Here is a 24421-nt window from a genome sequence, read left to right on the forward strand (position 1 = left end):
CCTGAACCTGAATGTGAGTCCAGGTACGCAGCACTACATATATATATATATATATATATATATTCTACATGTCATACTACATCATAATTAACCAGATAATACTATATTATGTTTATATGTTATGTTATTTATTTTTTATTTATAGTGCGTTATATTTCTTTGACATCTATATAACTATACAAAGTACAATAACTTAATCATATAATCAGTGGCTATGACTTCTGCAATTTTATATTAGTCTACTCTACTGCCAATTTATAAACAGCACTATCACTTTACTCTGCAATGTTTTGTCTTCATAAGCTCTGTATAGTTGTATACTTGTTTTTGTTATGGCTTTTTTTTATTTAACACCTTTTTGTTTCTCTAGGTTTCTGTACAATTGCTTTTTTTTCTGTACAATTGCTTTTTTTTCTGTACAATTGCTTTTTTTTCTTGTTCTTGTCTCATTACTTCCTCTTTCCCTCTGACCACTTCTCCTTTCATTGAAGCTGTATCTGGTGTGGACACAGTCACAGACCTTTCTCTGAGCAGACATTGTCACATGTCAAACACAGGTGTAGCTGATACGATTGCAACGGCAGCCTTCAGTTTAGCTGTTGCAGTGACAGGGCCTTGATACTGTACTGTGCTGGCTCACTGCCATTACTTACTGGCACACCTAAAGAGGAACGAAACCATCATTAATGCTATTAGTTGCACCTGGGCTTTTATGAAATGACAAGTCAAAACCTCTGACACGAGAGAGGTCTATCGTTAACTAAACATGACCATTTGTATTAGGTATGTTAGCACACCATGCCAAACCTTTATAAACTATACCATTTCTAATATATCTTTAATACTAATCATTTATTCAATGTTTTACTTTATTAGATGGCCTAGTTGAATACTCAATTCTGATTGGTCAATTTGGACATTTAGGAGGTTATAAATACTCGCTAACACACAGCTGCCAAGAATAACATGACCATTGCTAAGCAGGATCAAGGGTGTACCCTTCGCTTAATTTCCTATATAAATGTGTTTTTACTTTAGATTTTCAATGCACATTCCTACTTTAGCTTATTATGCTTGTATGACACTTTTTTTTTCTTTAAATTGTATTCTTAAATGGAGCAATACAATTTTCAAAATAAAGTATTTGATTTGCAGCAGCTAAATTGACAGCTAACATTTAAACAGTTGGAGTACGTGGCTTTTGTGCGGTGACCCTGAAGTGCAAGTCAAAACAGCATTTCTGAAAACACCGCAGCATTTCAGGAAACGATACAGCATTTCAGGAAACGATACAGCATTTCAGGAAACGATACAGCATTTCAGGAAACGATACAGCATTTCAGGAAACGATACAGCATTTCAGGAAACGATACAGCATTTCAGGAAACGATACAGCCTTTCAGGAAACGATACAGCATTTCAGGAAACGATACAGCATTTCAGGAAACGATACAGCCTTTCAGGAAACGATACAGCATTTCAGGAAACGATACAGCATTTCAGGAAACGATACAGCATTTCAGGAAACGATACAGCATTTCAGGAAACGATACAGCCTTTCAGGAAACGATACAGCATTTCAGGAAACGATACAGCATTTCAGGAAACGATACAGCATTTCAGGAAACACCAGGTGTTGGTTTAGCCAACAAGCCAAATTATTATATTAATGTAAAGCCATATATACACCGGACTAGGAGGATGAGACCAATTAGCATCCCTTTTGAACCCTGTTGATAGCGAGCTAACCCTGGTGATGGGCACTTCCAGTGAGAGAACAGCAGCCATGTGGGATTTGAGACAATGCTATGTGGTCAAATTCCCACTGTGCAAGTGTTCAAAGTGAACAACATGGCAGTGTTATAAGAAAAGGGTCCTAATTGAGAAAAAGCAATGGTTTTCCAGTGATCTATCATCATCCCTTTTGTTTTTTTTGTTTTTGACTGACCCTGCCACAGTATCAGTCATAACCACAAAGTAAAACGTCTTCAAAGAAACATCTCCTCTGGGTTCTTCTGAACAAGCTGATGTGTAAGTGTGCAAAAACGTGCCTGGGAAAATGTGGGCGACTTTACACTATTTGTGTTTGATATTGCTAATGTGTTTGAGAAGTAATAAAACAGTGATGGGATCTTCTTAATCAATATCTGGTCTTTACCATCATATCATCATTCAAAGACTTTGGCAAAACAGTAAGACTATCTCGTGCAGTAACCCCCACATGATTCTACACCTACCTCCCAAGCAAACACTATCAGCTGAGTTCAGTGCAGTGCCAAACCAAGTCAGAGCACTCTGCATTGAATTACCGTACTTTTCGGACTATAAGCTGCGACTTTTTCCCCCATTTTTTTGTACCGCTAACGGCCACTAGGGAACCTCCTAGATCTATGGATTTTACAGGTAAAATTAACCACCACTAACACTATGGGCTCTATGACCGGTCTGCGCCCGCTACCTTTAAGCGGCGGGCTCCAGCAGGAAAAGCTGGAGGCCGGGAAAGAGTGAGACAGGTAGCGCGCCAAAGTAAAAGTGGAACTGAGAGACAGAACGAGAGCAAGACAGACGGACAATTTAGCTGCTGCGGCTTATATGCAGGTGCGCTTTATAGTCCGAAAAGTACGGTACATTCCGATCAGTGCATGCTGGGTGAATGTGTTCTGCTCCTGTTACACCCGGCAACCTCTGTGTTGCTTTTATCTTGCTAGCTGAGAACAATTTCTTACTAAACAATAATGTCAGTCTGCAAGATGTCATCACTATACCCGAGGCTGCAATTTGAGCATATTGGCAATGACAAAACAACTGCTAGCTGTTATGCATTAGCTCAACAGTAGGGCCATTGTTGTTAGTGGGCTTTAATGTTTTAAGAGATAAAAATGATGTATTCCTGGGACACGGTATCAGCAACAACCTGTGTGTGCAGTCACAGTGCACTTAGGAGAACGTCCGTTTCATTTGTTCAATAATGCATTGAGATGTATTAGAGCCGTACGTTAAGTCGATGAATGGAAAAATAATAATTAACTTCTGGGATAATCATTTAATCTTTCAAGTAATTTCTCATTCAAAAATGCGACATACATGTTGGTTTGTGTGCATGTAAATGGTCTGCAAATCTTAAAATCCCAAAGTTCCCATGAAAGGAAGTTTCTCTCCCACCGATCCCCCACAATGCCTCTGTCACCCTTTGTTTACTTGGTAACAAAGTGACATAACGATGTAACTCTCGCATTTCTATTGGCTAGTTCTCCAACACATTGTACAAGATAGTCTTAGTGGGAGGGCATCTTTAAGCGGTTGACCAATCAAAACAGAGCCGGCCAGCTAACCAATCAGAGCAGACTGGGCTCTGGTTTCAGACAGAGGGTGACAAGAGGTGCTGCAGCACAGGCAGTATGAGAAAATGAAGAGCGCACTAAAGCATGGAGACATGTCACAGGTGAGACACAAAGTACACATATGGACCTGAAAGTGAGCATATAATAGATCCCCTTTACAGTCAATATCTTTGGGTTTCTGACCAACACAACAAGACATTTAAAGACTTTGGATTTTGAGAAACTGGGATGGACATTTTTTACAATTTTCTGAAATTGTATTGACCAATTAATCTGACGCCTGCCTCATACTATGTTTTAAAGTAAATATGTGTACATACCAGCATTGTAGTAGCGGTCCAGCTTCTCCCATAGGGGCTCATCCGCATGCTGCAGAAAGGACAGCTTAAGGGGTTCATAAATGGAACCTGAGGAAGGACACATCTGTTACACACACATTTAACTCTTTAGATATTGACCTATAGCATATATTTTAAAATGTATGCCTATTCTGTCGCATTTATCCTCAAAGTAAACATTACGAATGAGTCGCGATCATTTATCTTCCCGATGTTCACCAACAACATTCCTGAATGACTAAACTGCAGGAAAATCAAAGACGATTTCTCATTGAATGTAATTTCTATAGCCAATTGTTTTATAAAATGCTCTTATATCTTTCAATTGGTTTAAGAGAAAATAAGAAGCAGAGAAAACAAAGAAATAAAACAATGCACACATGCCATCAAGAAAGTCTTTCTTTCACTGCAACACAATGCATTACAAATAACTCGGCAAACAAAGCAATGTGCAGGCCCGGAGCACAAGATTCAAATGTTAATGTGTGTGGCTTGCCACCATATATCACCTAACGTTCTGCTCTGAGCTGAGAGAGAGCTGGAGTTTGAGGGAAACCTCCATCTGTTCCCTCTGCTGACATTTGCATTTTAATGGGTTCGACCTTGGGTCAATACCACAGGTACTGAAAAATTCACATTCAAGCTGAAATTAGCATATTTTCATCAGCTTAAAAGTTGCTGGGGACAAAGCCAATCCATCTCCTTTTAAAGATAACACTTTAAAAGAGCATAGAGGCAGTCCAATAATTCCAATTGTAATTTATAATAAAAGATCAGACAAATGTGTTTAGTGTTGGTAATGTAGTTTGAAACAATCCTAGATGGACTTCAGTGATGCAGACCTTTTACACTGGAGTCCATGCAGTGACTTCATTCATAATGTAAATGTTAGGGTGTCACTTCTGGGTCTGTCATGTTTACTGTGGAGGAACAAGAAGACTAGTATATTGCTAAACCAACATAAGACACAAATGATGTGTAATGTAACACCACATCAAATGTGCCAACAGCAAAAGAGAAATCGAGCGTGTGAATGACTTGTGTTTTCTTAAGATTCGAATATAATTACTCTCCACATGGCTGGTTACCTCATATCAGTAAATAAAGTTACCAATACTGTATCCAAATACATTTGCCAACTTCAACAAAATATGACTTTTAAACCTAAGATAAGCCAATATCTAATTTATTTGTATTTACTAAAACAAAGATCAGAACAAATTCATATCAGTCAAAGAAGTCCATTTTTAAAATAGTTTTGAAAAGAAAATGTCAAATGTTTAATGCATTACAAAGAGTAATACTTTGCATACATTTTGTATATGATATTTTGTTTAAACAAGTTTTTTTGACCTACAGTCCAATAACTTTCCCATATCTGGTCAAAACAAAAATTATTTCTTAGGATACATTTAAAAACTTTATATACAGTTGAGTTACAAGACAAACAAAGTTGTTTGAAGCAGGAAGGCAGGAACACATAATAATATCTGTCCTGTGAGTTATCCAATGACATTGTTTTTGGTTAAAGTACAACAATCTTACTGTGAAAGAACTACACACATTATGATACGCGAGTTTGAAATATATAATTTAGGTATATAAGTTATTGAACAAAGTCATATAGAGGCTGAACTAATAAAACTATACCAGAAAATGAAAAGAAAAAGAATACCATAAACTTTTTTTTTCAGCATGTGTTTATAATCATTTATTTTAATCGTTACCCTCTGCTGCCTTGTGTGTGGCTGACTCTGCATTGTGTTCCTCAGAGACTTTGACACTACTTACCGAGTATTTCTACTTTCCGATGTGTCCGGGCATTTGCAGCCATTCTCAAAAGGTGCAATTAAGGCCAATGGTCTCTCTCAGCTAAATCACAAATCTACAGCAATTCACAGGAAGGAGTTAGTAGCACAGAGTTAGATATAAGACATGCACGAAGCAACACATAATTACACCCAGTGATGATGATCATGCACAACATGCAAGGAATTACAATGTGTTGAATTTGCCTGGGAATGAAAGTTTTTTTAACCCTTGAGGGACACAGAGTCATGAGAAACTACTACTACATTCTGAAGATTTACGGTGGCCAACAGGTGCAAATGCGCTACAGCGGTACAACACACTTACCTTAGGAGAAACGTGCTGCACTTTCAAAAACGATGTAAATATAAAATCACATTCAAATGAAAAAAACATTTTCACCAACTTGAAACACATGGCAGCATTTAGAAAACATACACCAACTTGATGAAACATACGCAAGCGTCTACTAAAGTGCTGCATACATGAAACGCTGCAAATACAAAACGCCACAAATACAAAAAAACACTGCAAAATGGTCAGAACACAACCAAAACCAGGGGACACTAAAAAGTGATGCACACAGCTGGGACCATTGAGAGTTGGCCAACTTTATAATCCTTGAACTTCAACCAGTGCTCCGGTCCCAGCTGTGTGCATCACTCTTTAGTGTCTCCTGGTTTCCGTTATGTTTACAGCTTCTTGCAGCGTCTTTGTATTTGCAGTTTTGTTAAAGCAGCATTTTTGCGCATGTTTCATCAAGTTGGTGAATGTTTCCTAAATGCCGCGCACGTGTTGTCAAGTTGGTGAATATGTTTCTTTGTTTGCAAGTGTTTTGGTACTTTTGTGTTTTTATATTTGCTTAGTTTGTGCCATTCTTCTAATGTAACTGTTGTGGGCCGTTGTAGCACGGTTGCCCCAGCCGGCCTCCGCAATAACTACACAGATACATTAGGACATTACTTGAGTGATTATTCCCCCTGTAACATTAACTCACAAATGTTATCAGAATGATATGAATACTGGAATGATGGAAGCACCTCATTACATGTTTTTAATTCATTTAATGAATTATTAAACAAAAAGTAGTGATTATGACATGATTCATGGAGGTACAAAGTTGTGAAATCTTTAATTAGAACACCAAAGACAGATGTAATCATGATAGTATAAGTACTAGTCAACTTTGCTCAGTTGAATCACTGAAAACTATCTTTTTTGGGATACACAAGAGTTTTTATATTTTTGTCCTTGCATTGTATAAAAACGCTCAGTTTAACCCAGTGGTGGAAAGCACTTTGTAATTTACTCAAGTGATATAAGACGCTAGTACAAATGTGCAGGCCTTGTGAGTTTGTATTCTATGCTAATTACATTTTTTTTACTGCAATACATTTCAAAGGAAAGTATTGTACTTTATTTCACATTTACTTGATCACTTTAGTCACTTTGCAGATTCAGATTACAAAATATAACCAACAAATAAATGATGATACATTAGTTTAGATACAAATTCAACGTTATCAATCCCTGGGTAAAATCATAAGCCGGCAGTGCGCCTATAACAACTAAAGCTCATATTTAACAGCTGCAAAATTAGAGCAATGTACACATTAATGCATCAATAATTTGAATAAAGTATTATTCTGATATGGCACATTATGCATATGATAACTCCTTTTGTGGTTCTCAAACATTTTCTGTCAGAGCCCCTCTTTGGAGAAAAAAAAAAGTCGGGCCCCCCCAACACAAATAGTCACGTAATGGGCCAAGTTAACATGTAATAAAATACATCAATATGAACGTGAGCATTCCTTTGCTAGAACAGTGATAATAAAACAATGCTCCATAAGTCTGTGTGGTCAAAAAATAAATACATGATACAATTGTGCAATCCCTTTGCTAGAACAATAAGTTATAATACTTTGCCACTTTGCAATCTCAATCAATCAATGTTTATTTATATAGCCCAATATCACAAATGTTACATGTGTCTCAGTGGTCTTCACAGTGTGTACAGAATATCAGTATGACAATACGACACCCTCTGTCCTTAGACCCTCACATCGTACAAGGAAAAACTTCCGGAGAAAACCCACAGTCTGTGCAAAAAAATGAAAAGAAAGCAAATGCTGATATTTGGATAAGTGTGTCTCATCACAGCATTAGTGGCAGCAATGAGCCTGCTTTGCACTGCACATTTCTTCAAAACAGGGTTGCTGGCTCAGTGGCGGCGCCAGAGATTTATTTTGGGGGTGCTGTGGGGTAGCTTGACGTTTCATAGAGGGTGCTCAATCATTTAGGGTTTCCCATTAATGTACCGGTCGCTACAGTGGAATGTTCTACTGCAACAATCCCCACGCAAATACACAGTGTACCCACGACTGTTACAATGAAGGCTCGACAATCAGCTCACGGCATATAGGTGTAAGCAGGGGTAAAGTGCTATTTTTATAGGTGGTGAGTGGACGTAACATCCTCTAGGGCAGGGGTCCGGGGGCATGCTCCCCCGGGAAGATTTGTTTTTTAAATATTGAAGTTAAAAGCATCAATCTGGTGCACTTTGAGAGCAAAATGAAGAGATCTATGGATACCTCTCTCAACATCCATATGAAACAGAACTGTAAACAGATTTACTATTTCTTTATGGATATATTACAAATCACTCCCTTTCAAACTGTATTCTTGTTTTACTGTCATATAGTATTTGATACCTGTTTTTTTATTTATTCTCTTATTTTTTTATAACTATAATGATCATATAAACGTGTGCCTCGGAAATAATTGTTTACATTAAGCGTGACCAAACCGTTTGAGACCCACTGAGATAACTTAGACTAAAGTTAACTATCTAAACCAGTGGTTCTCAAATGGGGGTACGCGGACCCCTAGGGGTACGTTGGAGTACTGCAGGGGGTACGTGAGATGTATTTTATGTTAATGAACAAAACAACGTAATGAATGCATTTAAACAAACTACTAATAGTAGATTAACTACTTTCTTCAAAAGTTTACAGTAATTCTGGATAATAAAATGGGAACAATAAACGGGGTTCTCCCTCTCGTACTTGTACTGTATCATATTATTTTTAAATTATGATTTTTTTTCATAACCATTTTTCCTCCTGGTCTCTCGCGCCCCCCACTTTGAGAAACACTGGTTTAGGGTGTTATGACCATTCAACTTAAGTGACATAATTGAATACAGTAGCCTACTGTTGCTTCAGTAAACTATCTAAGTACTTGTTCCACCACTGTTTTTTGGACGGGATTACTTTTCCAGTGCCAGGCTGACTACCATGCAAGGATAGCACAGGCTGTCAACAGGCCTTACACCTCATGCAACACACACAGTACAGTTAACTACTGTATGGGGGAGATGTAACGATGACCTGCTAAAAATCTCCTAAAATAGCTCCTGAGTGTTTCACATGTACACCTCTGACCTTTCATGCTTGCACCGTCACTGCATTGGACAATTTAAATGGCCAGATCAAGTCCATGTAAACCCCGTGTACGGTGAATTTACAAGCTGACAGTCTCACACAAAGCACGCGGTCATGCAAAAATAAGAAGTCTGACCTGATCTTTTTGATCGGGCTTTAAATTCCAAGAGTTTCCAGCCGACATCTGCAAGGCTCGCCATGCTTACACTGTCAAATTCGCACGAAAGTTAAAGGATTTCCGATGTCATCCTTCAAAATAAAACAGAGGCGATGAGGCTCACGAACCACAGAAATGTAAACATTTGACATAATAATGTCTTAATTAGACAACATATTACAGTAAAATGTGTCACATCATATTCATAAATATCAATATCATGTGTCTGTTATAAGATATTCGCTTAACTTACTTGTTAGCTAAATATTTGTATTTATTCTGAAGTTAAACTCCCTTCACTTCCGATTTAGCTCTGGCTAACTCCCTTTAACTTGACTGAGCTACGAACTGTCAAAATAACCTGAGCACGACACTGACGTGAACAAGGAAGCTGTGAAATTGTAATATTTACCCTTAAAACAGTGCATTATTTCCACCTCTTTATAAGAAAAATAAAGATAGCACAGCATATATCAAAATATTCAAAACAATTATCAATTTGACTCGCCATTAATTCAATTCAAAATGCAATTTCACTCTGCCGTAAAACAACGTGCCGTATTACAGTCCGTGTTGTTGTGAGGAGCTGCCCCTGCCTCGAACAAGGATGTGGAAATTAAAATGCAATATTTTGGCATGTTTGTTACTTTTTCTGGGACAATACAAGACATTTGCTCTACAGGATGTAACGGCCGACCTTTTTGCTGCCGAAAACTATGGGACAGTCGCAGCTTTTGGAGATTTCTACGCGGATAAACAGACAGACATGTTCATCATCAGAGAACGTATGTGAATGCTTTAGTAACGTCACTTTTATGTCTGTCTTGTTAGCTTATTAACCATTGTGCCAAATGATGTATAATGTTTTATTCATATGCACTGTATAAATACATTAATACAACTGTAAAACTAACCACTATTATTCCGTAACGGTTTCTTATACAGTGTGCCTTAAATATGGTTTATGCTAACACTTTCTTTATATTTAAAAACAACGAATTAATGATTTCAGTGGAGATGGAATTGGCTGTAATTTGTATCCATGTTGACTTTTTCAGAGATGGAAGTGGTGATATTCCAGGCTGATTCGAAAATACCCTACTTCAAGCCCAAACTTCACATCAAAAAGGACATTTTCCCAAGGTAATGGGTCACTTTTGGTACTATTTTTGTTTTTAATATGTTCCATGTACACCTTATTTGTAATATATCATGTTCTAAATACCTTTCTCTGAATACTGACGTAATAACTTAAATGTCAGGGTGGTATTGTTTAGCTTTTAAGAGGGAATAGCTATTTTGCTCTCATTTTAATGGACCCTCTTCCTGTTCAGGGATACCATCATCACCGGTGTGGTTCCTGGGGACTACGATGGAGACTCTCAGATGGATGTCCTGCTTACAACTCAGATCCAGAATTCCAAGCAGACCACTATTTTCATCTTCTGGGGAAACAACCAGACATTAGGTACACTAATGCCAACACTTAGGAAAGACTAGGCTGACTTTTCTGCCAATGGTTATTTTGTACTCTGGGATTCACTTTCCTGTTGGGTACAAATGATCAGTGGGTTCTGATCAAACTGACGGCTAAGTGCTCAGAACATTAGAATAGAGTACTATTTAACAGTTAGACTTGCCACAGGTGTGATTCATTTGATCACTAATTGCTGCCGGACAGTGGGGCCATCGTTAACGTAATTAGCTCCACCTGTGCTTTCATGCAACAGGTGAGAATGTACGCCATGGAAAAAAGAACATGACTCTAATATTACTTAGTACATTCACTCAATAAATGTTCTTAAGTATAAATTATAAGTATTTATTTTCTTGGCACTTTCTACTTCTACTTCACTACAATTGAGAGATAAATATTGTACTTTTACATTTATTTGACAGCTTTAGTCACTTTTCAAATTTATATTTTACCTACAAAAAAGATAAAGAACTTTTAACTATCCAACACTTTATAAGTCGTTCGAAAAACTCTTTTGCTTATTGTTTTGTAGTAATTTAAGTCAACAAATGTTAACCTTAACCTTTAATATTGGAAGTACATGTTCCTGGTATAACTTATAAACTTTCTCTTACAATTCTTAATATTTAAATGTTTCATTGTGTGGCACTTTCACATTTTTACTCTACTAAAATTATAGTAAAAGGTAAATATTCTAGAGTTTGAGTCACTTAATAAGTCACCTAATCATATTAATTTACATAGAAAACATACAAAGTGCTTACAACATATCATGTTGTGTCATGGTTTGAGCTACCCAACCGTTTATTAGTTTCCGAAAAATGATTGGCAACTGATTTGATAACAATTTGTCATTGTATTTCCAAAAAGGATATAGTTAAAGCTTCTCAAATGTGGATTTGCTGCTTTATCATTTTAAATAATTAAAAACGTGTTTAATATTCTTTTTAATTCTTATTTGAATATGTTCCTGGTAATACTTGTATAGTTTCTCTAAAGTTACATGTTCAATGCAGGACTTTAACTTGGAAATGTTCAATTAGGTTTTAGGACTTTTACTCAAGTATAAGATTTGAAAACTCCCTCCATGACTGGTTCAAAAAAACATTATAAGTACAATATGGGCAAACTTCATACAGGGAAAACAAATCTCTGCTTGTGTTAATTTCACAAATATGTCAGTACCAAAGTGACATGCAGATTGATGTTATATACATAGAAATGTAAATCTTTTTTTACCACCTCAATGTGTAGGCTCCTTCTTACTGGAGGACAGGCTGTACAAGAAAAGCACATCTTAATATTTGTGTTGTGCCAAAACCCATGTTTATTTAAATGTATATTTGTTATGTTTTTGTCAGACTAAGCATTACTCAGAATCTGTTGTTCATCATCTGCAGATATGAGTGGGTGGATCATGCTGAACAAGACCTTTAGAGACCAACCTCTTGTTATGGAGTAAGTATCAGTCTGAATGGTGTTAACATACATTCTGCTTTTTGATAAACTTATGTTTAGTTTGCATGTTTGAAGTTCAATGTAAATTGATAAATATTTGTTCAAAATGATTAATTATCTTTTCTTCGATGAGGTTCTTAAAGGTAGGGTTAGGGTTAGGGTTAGATAAACCGGCTCGAGATACACTTGTTGTTATATTCCATGGAATACTCTTAACATCCCAATAGCAATGAATATCTTAAGTGCTTTGACAAAAAATCTATAAAAAAAATGTCATCTGTGGAAGCCGTAGTACTGTAAAAAGCACGACCAATCATCTGAGCCGGCCCGGCTAAAGTAACTGGATGGCCTACCTGCCTGTCAGCCTTCCATCTGTGCACAAACTTATCTCGATTGGTCATATGCGCGTTTGTGCGTGTTGGAGGAGGGGCTCTGTGAGGAAGTGGCAGATTTTCTCCGGTCGTGTATTTTCAAATTCTAGCGCACTCGAGCTGGTTTCTCAAACTTACATACCCGACCTTTAACAGTTACAAAACAGTGCTTGATACACTTGTGAAATCAAATTTAAACCAAAATCATTGAAAGCTACGTTGCAAAAATAGTTCCTAAGAAAATGAATGCTGGATGTTAAAAATACACTACACTGCATTGTCTGCTTTAAGAGTTCAGTAATACACATATTTTGTATGGTTTGTTAGAAAGCTGAAGATAAACTATATTGGTGGGTTTATATAACATGTTATGATATTTTAATCTTAATTTAATTTGTAATTTTCTTATTGTACTTCCTTTGTTGTACATTTTAAATTATTGTAAAATGATATTTTTTGAGAAAGTTGCCCATAATATAATAAAAATTGTAATTATCTGACAATTACGAGGGGGGCTGTGGCGCAGTGTTTAGTGCGTTGGTGTTTGGATCAGGGGGCACAGGTTCAAACCCCACTGCAGTCAGCATGTCGTTGTGTCCCTGAGACACTTCACCCCAAATTGCTCCTGTGGGGATTGTCCACAGTATTGAGTATGTAAGTCGCTTTGGATAAAAGCGTCTAACAAGTAACATGTAATGTAATTAAAGTGTATTGCTGGACTTAAAGTTGAATATACCAATTGTGTTTAAAAGGAGATAAAACTACTGATGTTTTCTGGCCCCCTTACAGTATGTATTAAACAGTTTCAAAAGTGACCATAGAGATGGAGCTACACCTCTCCGACATTGCCAACAAGCATACACAGTATATTTCTAATAAACTGTTATTCCGAGTATGTTTTATCTATGTTTTATTTATATATGTCAAATTCTTCCCACAGCTTCAATGGGGACATGATCCCAGACATTTTTGGATTCACAAACACCGTCACCGAAGTATGCTACGTCACGAACAGGTAGTTAAATCATTCTCAATATTATTTTGAAATCCTTATGTTTATTCCTAAGACTCTCATATATTCGATTTGTTGCCTGTTGGTTTTTCTGTGCTTCAGGATTCAAGTGTGGAGGAATGCTTTGAGTTTAGCTGTCAACATGCGCATCCCTCACTCGAACGCGTTCATCGACCTCAACAAGGACTTAACTGCCGGTGAGTCAATGATTTAAAAATGGATACTCGTTTTTAAAGCAATGTCTTAACAAATGTCAAATGCTAATGTTCTTCAGCAACACCCATGACATATTAGTATTAGCAAAATATATGCATTTTCAGGTCAGACAATTGTCACACAGGTTTCTTTTTTATTGTCCAAACCTTTAACAGCAGTTATTACCTGCTAGTCGTTACGGAAGAGAAGGGGGAATCACTTAGAAAATTAAACTAGAGGTCATTTCACACTCGGAGATACAAGTTTCATTCTAAACAAGCTTGTTCATCTGTCCTTTTTGTCACTTTATTTTTCTCACACTGCCTGTGCTGCAGCACCTCTTTTCCCCCTCTGTCTGAAACCAGAGCCCAGTCTGCTCTGATTGGTTACCTGGTTGACTGTTGTGATTGGTCAACCGCTTAGAGATTTCCCGCCCCTTAGTCTATCATGTACAATGTGTTGTAGCGCTAGCCAATAGAAGCGTGAGTGTTATATAGTGATCTCATAATATTATGGAAGTAAACAAAGGAGTCCAATGCAGTGTGTGGGAGAGAAACTCCCTCTGGAGGGAACCTCCGGATTGTAGCCTTTGCAGACCATTTACATGCACTAAAAGCTATGTAACACTACAGGAATGGGAAACCCCAATAAGCATAATAGGGCCTCTTTTATTAACTCTAGGGGACAGACCCTGCTTACTTCCTATTTGTATTTCCCACATGCAGACCATAAACAATGGTGTATAGTAAGGGCTCAGTATTTGTTACTTGCTGAATTAAAATAATGGTAATTTGAATAGTAAAAAACTTGAAAGTTTGTTGAAAAAATAAACCTACAAAAAACGTACGACTTCTAGGTTATTTATTTAAAAAAACTCAACATACTGTATGAACTCTGTGTGTTTCTATTATATTTCTTAAGTGCGTATATGGGAATGGTTGAGGTCGTTTGGCATTGCACAAAGATTACCCAGACGAGACATAGAGTTAATGCCCCCAATTTTCAAGTTGATTAAGAGAGAACGGAAAAGCCATTTTCTTCACCAGTGAATGGGGAAATCACCCCGCTCTTGTTCTACAGCCTCTCACTCCTGTCCTTCTGCCCACTGAGTGTGGCGCTGTCATTTAGATTTATAGACGGATTTCTCCCCTCTGGAATCTAATCCTCGTGTTAGCAGAGAGGGTTTGGTCTAGGGATGGGAATTTGAAAGCAAATGTATATTCGAATATTCGACACCTCAAAAAACGGTTAACCGTTCAACCGAAATGTAGGCCTACATATCCTATAAAAAAAAATTGGGTTTTAAAAAAAAAAATACATAAATACATACATGTTCGAATAAGTGTAGAAACCAAGTCGAATTTGTAAAATGTATTGAACTGGTGATCACAGTTTGACAGCTATAGGCCTACAGCTTTCATGTGTGGAGGCGATTCACAATCAGGCCAGCTGTAGAGAAGACCCTCTCAGCTGGAACGGAGGTTGCGGTATAGCAACGTATAGCATGTATATATAAGTTTAATTTGGCATAGTTTGCACTCTACACCGCACTCACTAACCTGGTCAAAATATTTCCAGACATTACTCCTTTTCCTCCATGTCTGTTGTGTGTAAATAATTACCGGACTATGACTGGTAAAATATGTTGAATACCGGCAAAACTAAATCTCTCCAGTCAAAATGTACTTTGCCGCCACACACGGTTGCCAAGCAGCGCTTATTGTTGTTTAGGCTGGCCACTCATGTGTCGCGAGTGTTGACAGGGGGCGGGGGAGCACGCCCATGAACTGTTAGCGCCGGAACCTCGCAACGGCTGCGGAGTGCATTTGCGCCACATTTGGGCCTAAGATGAGGTTTGAGTCTGCGTGATCTGCGTGTAGGGAGGGGCAGCAGCCATATCATTGGCTAGAACTAGCTAGATCTGATGGATTTGGACATAAACAACTAACACATTTAGCTATGGCACTATTGTTGAATTATTCAATTTGATAATATGTAATCAACTTAGGCATCCCTCCCAAAAAAAAAAAATATTCATAACTCATATTCGAATACATGAATAATTATTCGAATACCTGAATAATTTTGAATATTCGAATATAGTTCCCATGCCTAGTTTGGTCGTGTCATACTCACTGCAGGTAGCTTTTTGTGCTCCGTGGTTTAATTCCCAGGGCCGTCACAGTTTAACCAGAGCAGATTTGAATTCATATCTAATTTGTTTAGGGATTAGGAGAAAGTCAATACACTTCCAATTGAAATTGACAGACTTAAACCTAGAGACCCACACTTTGTGGACAGTAGATCATTAGAGGGAGATCATCAATGAATACTACAATTCATTTGAGATGCATAACAGCACCGTGTGACAAGTTGTTCTCGTCATAAATCTCAAATATATATTATGTATTCGTTATACACCCAATTGAAATGTAAAGGTTTGTGGGTGTAAGAACTTTGAACATGCTGTGTCTTAAAAGTTGTTTCAGAACGTTTTGGTTTGACACCTCACTATGAGACACAGATTTGGTGTTACATTTGAAAACATCAAATACTTTTGACATTTGGAAGATTCTACTATCTAGTTGATTGAATTCTAAATGATCTAGTTTAAATAAAAAATAAGGATTAATACATGTGGAATACAATTGGGCTCTCTGAATAGCCAAGGTATGTCATTATAAGAGTGTTGAGAGACTCCACAAAAAACAACAAAACATTGAAATGCACCCTATTTGGTATGATACAAAATAACACTGGTTGCTAAAAATGGCATGATTGTTTTCCTAACTGCAGGGGATTAGCATAAATGAGCATGTTTGTAAAGGGGAGACTTGTTGGAATCCATAGAACCCATTTTCATTCCACTATCTTGCAGTGAGAGCTTAAGGTTCCCATGTAAATATGGCCTCTTTTTGCCTTCATCTTGAGCTATCTTTACCTTTCTTTCTGACAAACGTGCATTACATATCAGTATCCTAAGCTGGGGCCGCCAGTAATTCGACATCAGAGGGGTTAACAAATCCAGATTCATAGAGAATGGATTGTGTTGGGGTATCATTGGTTTCTACTGCTTCTACCGCCGTCAGAGGGATGGCCTGCACGATGCCTGTCAGTCCGTGTCGGAAGTCCCTTTTTACTTCCTATCCCCCACACATGTATACACACCCCCCACACACACACTCACACAAACGCACAAGGACGGTGATCATTACATCCTCATTAAGTGTGTTCAGCTGCGTTCAGATCGATGTGGGTGAATGGTACTGTACATCTGGTGGATGTCAGAATCTTTGGCTGCCACTCTATGGGGGCTTGCAGATGGAGGCAGACGCAAGCAGGAAGTGATGGAGAAGTCAAGCTGTGTCGGAGAGGATGAATGGTTTGAAAGAAATGGATGGAAGGAAAGATAAAGGGTGGGAGGGGGGTGAGCAAGGCAGTGGCTCCGCTCACTGTCTGCTGTGACCACCTGCTCCTCTAAGCAGGACTGGCAGGAGCATCAGTGGGACTGAGATGGGGAGAAAGTGAGTCTTAAAGACAATCTGGGTCTCAATGGATGGCCAGTTTGAGCTACATTTAGGTTGGTAGCTATTAAACTATCATTCGTGTTTTTAAAGAGTCATATTGTCTTTATTTTATAAAAAATGTGCTAGCCATAGTCAATAAGGCTTCTACTTTTTTAACACAACCGTAATAATCTGGCTATAGACTTGTGCCGATTAATGATTGGATGGTGGATAGACGTCTCAAGGGATTATCAAAAATTGAATTTTTCCTATGCTCAATTTGAACTTTCCATCAAAACTGAGGTATGGTAAAGTGAATCTCTTGAATCCGACCCCTACTGGACTTTAAGAGATGTTTCTAAACTCTGTTAATTGGCACCAGCTATAAGTTATTTTCAATCCCTAATTATAAACCAGTTCGCCTTCTCTTGTTCATGATCTGTGACCAGATTCTCCAATGTTCATATGCCTCCTATGTTTGCCGACATGTTTCTCTACATTTTATAAAAGTTGTTAAGGTCATGGTAATGGTTTGGATTATTAAATTAAAGATGATGCAATAATGTAAAACGGAACATAATGCCTTGATATTCTCGCAAGAACAGAGAACTGACTTTTAAAGGGTACCTATTGTTTGAACTGAGATGTACATCACATAGTTTCTTTAACTTTTTAATATGTATTCACTTAACGCTAAATGTGTTGCTTAAAGATAAGATTATTTCAAAGCTCGCTGAGCCATGCAGCCTCCTGTTGGCCATGATACGATGCTATGAAAATAAAAATGATCATCCAACCCAAATTGGAACCATTCAACATACTGTATAGACTTCAGCAGATGCCACAGTCTCAATTAAGACCAAGTAAAAATAGCATGTTCAAGCTTACACTCGCTGCAGGGCAGGTTTAATATAAACCAGGTTTAGCAAAGTGGATTGGACATGAAATGGTCAAACTTAAAAGATGGTTTGATGAAAATAAGTTAACCCTACATTTGAATAAAACGAAGTTCATGGTTTTTGCCAATAGAAAAAAAGATGAAAACATTTCACTGTCCATTGATGGAGTTTTTATTGAAAGGGTTTCTGAATTTCGATTCTTACGTGTGCCGCTGGATGAAAACCTGACATGGAAATCACACATAGCACATGTTAAAACCAAAGTGTCGCGGAATATTTCTGTTCTAAACAAGGCAAAGTATTTGCTAGATTACAAGGCATTGAGGATGTTGTACTGTTCACTCATTTTACCATTTTTAATTTTTTGTATAGAAGTGTGGGACAACACGTATGTGAGCAACATAACGCCATTGTCAATATTACAGAAAAGGGCAGTACGAATAATTCATAAAGCTGACTCAAGAGAACACACGGACAGACTGTTTTTTAAGTCAGGACTCTTGAAACTCAAAGACATAGCTGAGCTGCAGACATTATCAGCAATGCACAGGGCACAAAGCAGAATGTTACCAGCATGTTTACAACAGTTGTTGACAAGGAAGACCACAGAAGGACATTAAATTGTAAGCATCCATATGCAAGGACTACTCTTAAACAAATGTGTATTTCGGTAGTTGGTGTACAATTGTGGAATTCTCAACACAAGGATCTAAAGAATTGTATATGTATTTTTCAGTTAAAGAAGTTGTATACATTAAGAAAGATGGGACTATATGAAGCAGAATGTGAATAAGTCTATGTACTCTGGTCCTTCATGTTTTTGATGTATTTGATGTGATGTCTCCTCTGTATTTGCGGGTCCCATTGCCATTGTTATTGTTGTTATTGTTATTATTATCATTATCATCATTAGATTAGATTAGATTACTTTATTGTCATTACAAAAATGCAAGCACAGTGTAACGAAATGTAAGGATGGTCTAACCAGATCGCAAAACAGTCAGTTACATACACATTTATCAGAAGTATATACCAAAAAAAAAATTATACAAAAATAAAGGTAAATAGATGGGAAATGTATAAATAGGAATAAATACACAGATAATAATAAATAAATACAGTGAATACAAAATTGCGCTTCAGCACAGCACACGACAACAACTAGGCAGTATGGGACAGCGTGGGGTTCATTGTCAGCAGTCTGACTGCTGAAGGGAAGAAGCTGTGCGTAGTCCTGTTGGTTCTACCCGGGAGGCTGCGGTAGCGTGTCCCAGAGCGGGTGCCACGTAGGGGGACAAACAGTGTATGGTTGGGGTGGGAAGAGTCTCTGATGATAGTTCGTGCCCTTCGCAGGCACCGCTTTTCATAGACTGAGGCTATGGAGGGGAGTGGCATCTTGATGATGCGTTGTGCGATCTTCACCACCCTCTGCAGTGATTTCTTGTGAATTATTATTATTATGAAGGGCAAACCATCTATTTGTATTTATTTGTTTTTTTAGAAAGGGGCAGGTCACATAAGATGTTATTCTTCTCCCTGCTCCTTTTCGCTCAATGGTGGAGTCATGTTTTGTGGCAATTATTGAACATTTGGTTTTGTGTACCATGAGCGGGACAAATACAAATGAAATGAAATATATTGCATTGGATGGGCGGCTGTGGCTTTCAATCGGAAGGCTGTGAGTTCCATTCCAACTCCTGCAGTGAACATGTCGATGTATCCTTGGTGTGTGAAAGTTAGCTGAACTCTGTATGAATGCGGTGTGAATGGGTAAATGTTGAATTGTAAAGGTATAGCACTTTAAGGGGTCATTTTACTAATGGTACTACCTGTTTTAAAGAACATTTGATTTATGAGGTTGTAACTGTTCACAACTAAATTCTATCGTACTTTACTCATCATGTGTATTTGGAATTACCCATGGTTTCTTATCTTTCACTGTTTGTTAACGTTTTAGCAGAAGTGTGCAGATTATTTCAGGCTCCGAGTGTTCAAAGATGCTTTCAAATGGCTGCATATTAATGAGTATAAAATGATATGCACATTCATCTTAATTAAGACACGCAGAGTTAACCCTTACTGTGGGGAATAAGAGTGAAACCCTTGGAAATGCAATTTGCATAAACATGGGGGGGAAGAAACTAACTAGAACACACATTGAAACAGTCAATCACAAGACACAATAAAAAGGTGTTTATAATGGAGAGGGATAGAGCGTTCCTATCAGTATATTGCACGTTTTGTTTACAATGAGAAGCTCTAGGTGTCCCCTCTCTCACCCACCAGTACAGTAATACAGTAAGGTATTTTGTTAGCGACGTCCAAAGAGGATGAGGGTTGTTTCGAGGCCGTGTCACGACTCCAATCTCAGTCCAATGTCATCGCTGTAAACAATCCCATGGTAGTGCATTGGCTGGCCTCACTACATCAGCACTGCCAGCAAAAAAAGTCTGGAATTGTTTCCTGGCCGGTGTCAAGGCCTCATTTAGCCGGCTTATTGGACTCTCGAGCCAACCGACCTGGCGACGACATACTGCATATGGCTCGTAATCTCTTTTGTTACTATCATCATCCTCCAGCCAGTGTCTCTAACAGCAACGCATTCATAACAGCTTTGTGTTCACGCTCTTTTGTTTCCCAGTGATTTGGTCTCTTTCCTCACACATTGAGCGGCTTTTTTCCATTTTCTGATGGTGTGACTTTTGTACGTTGGTCATAACATACAAACTTATCTGGAGGCGATAGTGTAAGGAAGAACAGGACACATATCACTGAAGAGAAGTGTACATGGCGCTGTTCCAATGGGATTTTTCTTTAGAAAAGTAAAGAGTGTCTTCAGAATTTTGGCCAAGGTGGTTTAATATTTATTACAAATAGTGTTGCCATGGAAAAGGTTGTGTTTATATTGGTATAGCTGTTCTGGTCATTCTCAACGCAGTGACAACTGATTAGCCAGTAAAACAGCTTTAGCAGGGCAGCCAGAAGGTACCAATGTATACAATACATTGGTGATGTGTGCAGGTGTTTCAATAGCCCCCAAAGTGCCTGTTATCATCAAAGCCAACTGGCCGCAGGAGACGTCCTTATCGCTGAATGGTACCCAATATTCTCCCACATCATATCTCCAGTTTTAGATCATGGTAACCCGCAGGGGCCATATCACATCATGTCAATTCAGAAAGAGCTCCGCTGGGAAGAAAGCTTTCAGGAGCATGATGGGAACTTGAGGGAAGAGAGGTAGTAATTAGAAAGTAATTATATATTCCATTTTTGTTGGGAAAGAAAAACATGCACAAAGACAGCAATACTGGCATAAGGATCCACCATTGCTAGGCAACGGGCATGGTAATACTCTGTGCAGCATCCAATTAAAGCAGCTCTGTGTCAAAGTGGCTTGTTGATTGCCTGACTAATAATCTGTTGGTGGTGGGGGTAGGAGAACAGATTTGCCACCTAACAGGGGTGGCTAAGAAGAAGAATTGATTAAACAGCGATTCAGTTGAGATTTGGATGGCAGAGGGAGGAACCTATAATAGATATTTTGGTAATCAGCATACTATTACAGAGAAAGGGATTTACAGTGATGAGAATCATTTTAGATCTTAATAAAAAAATGTGACCATCAAAATGAATATAACAACACAATGACCAAAAGAAAAAGCAGCGTCAGACTGATTCACTGCCCAAAAGCATGGATGCACTGAAAGTCTTGATGAAATCACTTTATTAGACACCTGTGCAGCTCTCACAAAAAAACAAACGGACGTCAATGATAACGTCTGTCTTGTGGGATTAACTATATTTTAGCGGCAATATCATAAAAAGATAAAATTGTCCAAAATCAAACTGCAGCTGAGGCACCAGATAGCTTATTGTATGCAAGGAAATCATCCAAATTTGCTGGCAAGAAAATCGTTTTGTTCAATTGATTCCAATCATCCAACAGTATAATGACAATAGTTGTACGTAGCCTTGCCCTGTGCCTTTCCTTGACCTTTCCTTGACCTTTCCTGGGTATGTGCCCATTCTGGTGCGCCAATCCCACCTCTACCTGTCTCCTTATTCTGAGTCTGATTTCTAGAATTATTCAGACCAACAAACAATTATAAACAAATGAAAAGTAAAGTGTTCCTATCCTCACTAAGTAAACCACTTGGGCAAGCCTTTTGTGGAGGAAAAAGCTGATTTAGTGCTGATGGAAGTCCAAAACTAAACATTGGTTCAGGCTTTTTCAAATATCTAAACAACTTTCTCTTTATAGTCTTCACATGTCTTATCTACCAAAACTGAGTGCAAGATATCACAGTTTGAAACCCCTGAAACCAACAGCTACATTCAGCCTACATCTTCATTAACATGTCAGTGGCATTCAGTGCTGTTCTTCACATTCTCATTTACCCATTTCATAAATATTTGGAGTGAGCTCACAGACATTTTAGGAGCGCCTGGTGCAATGCGCCAGTCCTTTGAGGGATATCGATTGTAGCATTTCCGCCTCCAGGAAAGCTGGCACGGCGACAAACGGGCTAAAGAGACGGCATATTTATTTTGGTTAACGCAGGGGTTTTTTTTGCAGAGAAATTAATAGAGGGAATAAATGAGGCAGAACATTTCCTCTTTGATTTGCACACCACTGTGACCAAAGCCTGAGGGTGTGATGCATACCCCATGTCCTCTCCCAAAATATATGCACTTGTCAATAGGGATGGGTATCGTTTGAAATGTATCGGTTCCGGTTCCGCTTATCGATTCCGGTTCTTATCGATTCCAAAATTGGAAAAGAAAGAGGTCAAACGTTTAGATAACAAAAATATCTTTATTCTTTTAAGCTTTAACTGAAATTGTTACAAATAAAAAATATACATGCAATACAAATGTATTGCACAATAGCTGTGCTTTATTTTAACCGAGCTATGCCTGTGGCAAGCTATTAACAGGCATTATACTGTGCCTTGTCTTTTTCTTTTTTAGTGTAGTGGAGCCTCACTTCAGAGCGTTTACTGCGACCCATCTTTGGTGTTATGAAGTGACTGAGCTCGTGAAATGTCTACGGGAGGGCGGGAGGAGCCTCGCTGCGGGGCAACTGTGGACCTCTGTCGCCTGTCAGCGCAACTTACATGATGCCGTAAATAAATTAAGGGCGGTGCCGGCCGTCAGCGTACCGAGCCGGCCGTCAACGGCCCGCTGACGACCGGCCGTTCTGTGATTCTTCAGGTCCGCCCTGTATTCCACCGGGTCACCGCGGCGCCGCGGTGCAGACGGACCCGTGGAATACAGGGTCTACCGCGAACCGTTAAGCAGAACCGAAATTGTGGATTTTGTATGGGTACCCCGCATTTTCTTATCGGTTCTCATCTGGAACCGAGTTTGGGTTCCCAACCCTACTTGTCAAAAAGAAAACTGTACATGGACGTGTACAAAGGGCAGCTCTGAATATTGATGCGAGTCAATTCTGCTAAATTTACAACAACCTACATACCTGAGGTATTTGTAAATGGAAGCCAACCTGCACTACCAACGTGTTTATACACAGGCAAACTATCGAACATACAAAAAAAGCCAGACTAGGGGAATGACTGTATCCATGACAATATCAGTTGGTATGCCCACAACTTTGGTCCAAATTGAAACATTTTTATCACAACTATTGGATAGATTGCGGTGATATTTTGTACAGAAATGGACCTTAGAGAATGTATCATACTGACCTTGGCAATCCTCTGATAGTTCCTGTAGCATTACCAACAGTTACACATTTGTACCATATATCCAGTCAAATATATCTAGAAGATGGATTGGCTCAAAACATAGTCCAGATTGTTGATGTCCCCAGAGGTTGTATTCCAGTACTTCAGTTTATGTCCTAATACCTGACAGTAGAGTGGTGCAGTGACGAGTCCTAAAACCCAGAAGTTCCCTCGACTCAGAGTCAATGCAATTTCTCCATAGGGTTTTGGAAAATAGCTGGAAATAAGGTCTGTGGTTGACACACATTTAAGAGTAGGATCACGTTTTGTTCTACGACATTAAATACATCAGCAGTGACCCCGCTGGTGATTCTTGAAGAGTTGACGTGTCTGAAAAACGATGGTTGTTAACAAGTGGCTGAATAGGACTACAGAAGTTGTCGAGGACGTTGTACGTCATTACGCCGAACACGTAAACACTCCCGCTAAGTTAGTTTGCCGTGTTCTGCTTGAAAGCAAGTACTTGCCTCCTGCAGACAAAAAAAACAAACGTTTCAACTTGTACAATTTTTAATATGGATCTTAACGTTGAAGTTGAAGTGACGTTGAAGCAGCGACCCTGCTGTAGTTCGTTTATAGCATAACGTTAGCATTTTGCTTCTGGCGATTAGATTTCCGATTATAAAATTATAAAAGTAGGGTAGAGATGTGGATATTATGCGGCT

General features: G+C 38.5%; 2 protein-coding genes across 4 annotated transcripts in view; one reads left to right on the forward strand and one right to left on the reverse strand.

The window, feature by feature from the left end:
• Positions 1-9155, reverse strand: part of phkb (phosphorylase kinase, beta) — a 200326-nt gene extending 191171 nt beyond the window's left edge. For 2 of the 3 annotated variants that reach the window (XM_034105160.1, XM_034105169.1), the window contains exons 1-2: positions 9071-9147; positions 3662-3748 (exon numbers count right to left, since the gene is read on the reverse strand). In XM_034105160.1, the coding sequence (XP_033961051.1) occupies positions 3662-3748; positions 9071-9134 (151 nt within the window). In that variant the 5' untranslated portion in view covers positions 9135-9147. Of the gene's footprint in view, positions 1-3661; positions 3749-5470; positions 5565-9070 lie in introns of all 3 variants that reach the window. The other variant, XM_034105177.1, reaches the window with a different exon arrangement.
• Positions 9156-9644: 489 nt separating this feature from the next.
• The window catches only part of itfg1 (integrin alpha FG-GAP repeat containing 1), a 214889-nt gene continuing 200112 nt past the window's right edge, over positions 9645-24421 (forward strand). The window contains exons 1-6 of the mRNA XM_034105187.2: positions 9645-9876; positions 10150-10234; positions 10426-10559; positions 11969-12026; positions 13338-13412; positions 13512-13606. Of these exons, the coding sequence (XP_033961078.1) occupies positions 9699-9876; positions 10150-10234; positions 10426-10559; positions 11969-12026; positions 13338-13412; positions 13512-13606 (625 nt within the window). The 5' untranslated portion in view covers positions 9645-9698. The remainder of the gene's footprint in view (positions 9877-10149; positions 10235-10425; positions 10560-11968; positions 12027-13337; positions 13413-13511; positions 13607-24421) is intronic.

Source organism: Pseudochaenichthys georgianus, chromosome 3 (genome assembly GCF_902827115.2).
Source record: "Pseudochaenichthys georgianus chromosome 3, fPseGeo1.2, whole genome shotgun sequence".
Lineage (NCBI taxonomy): Eukaryota > Metazoa > Chordata > Actinopteri > Perciformes > Channichthyidae > Pseudochaenichthys > Pseudochaenichthys georgianus.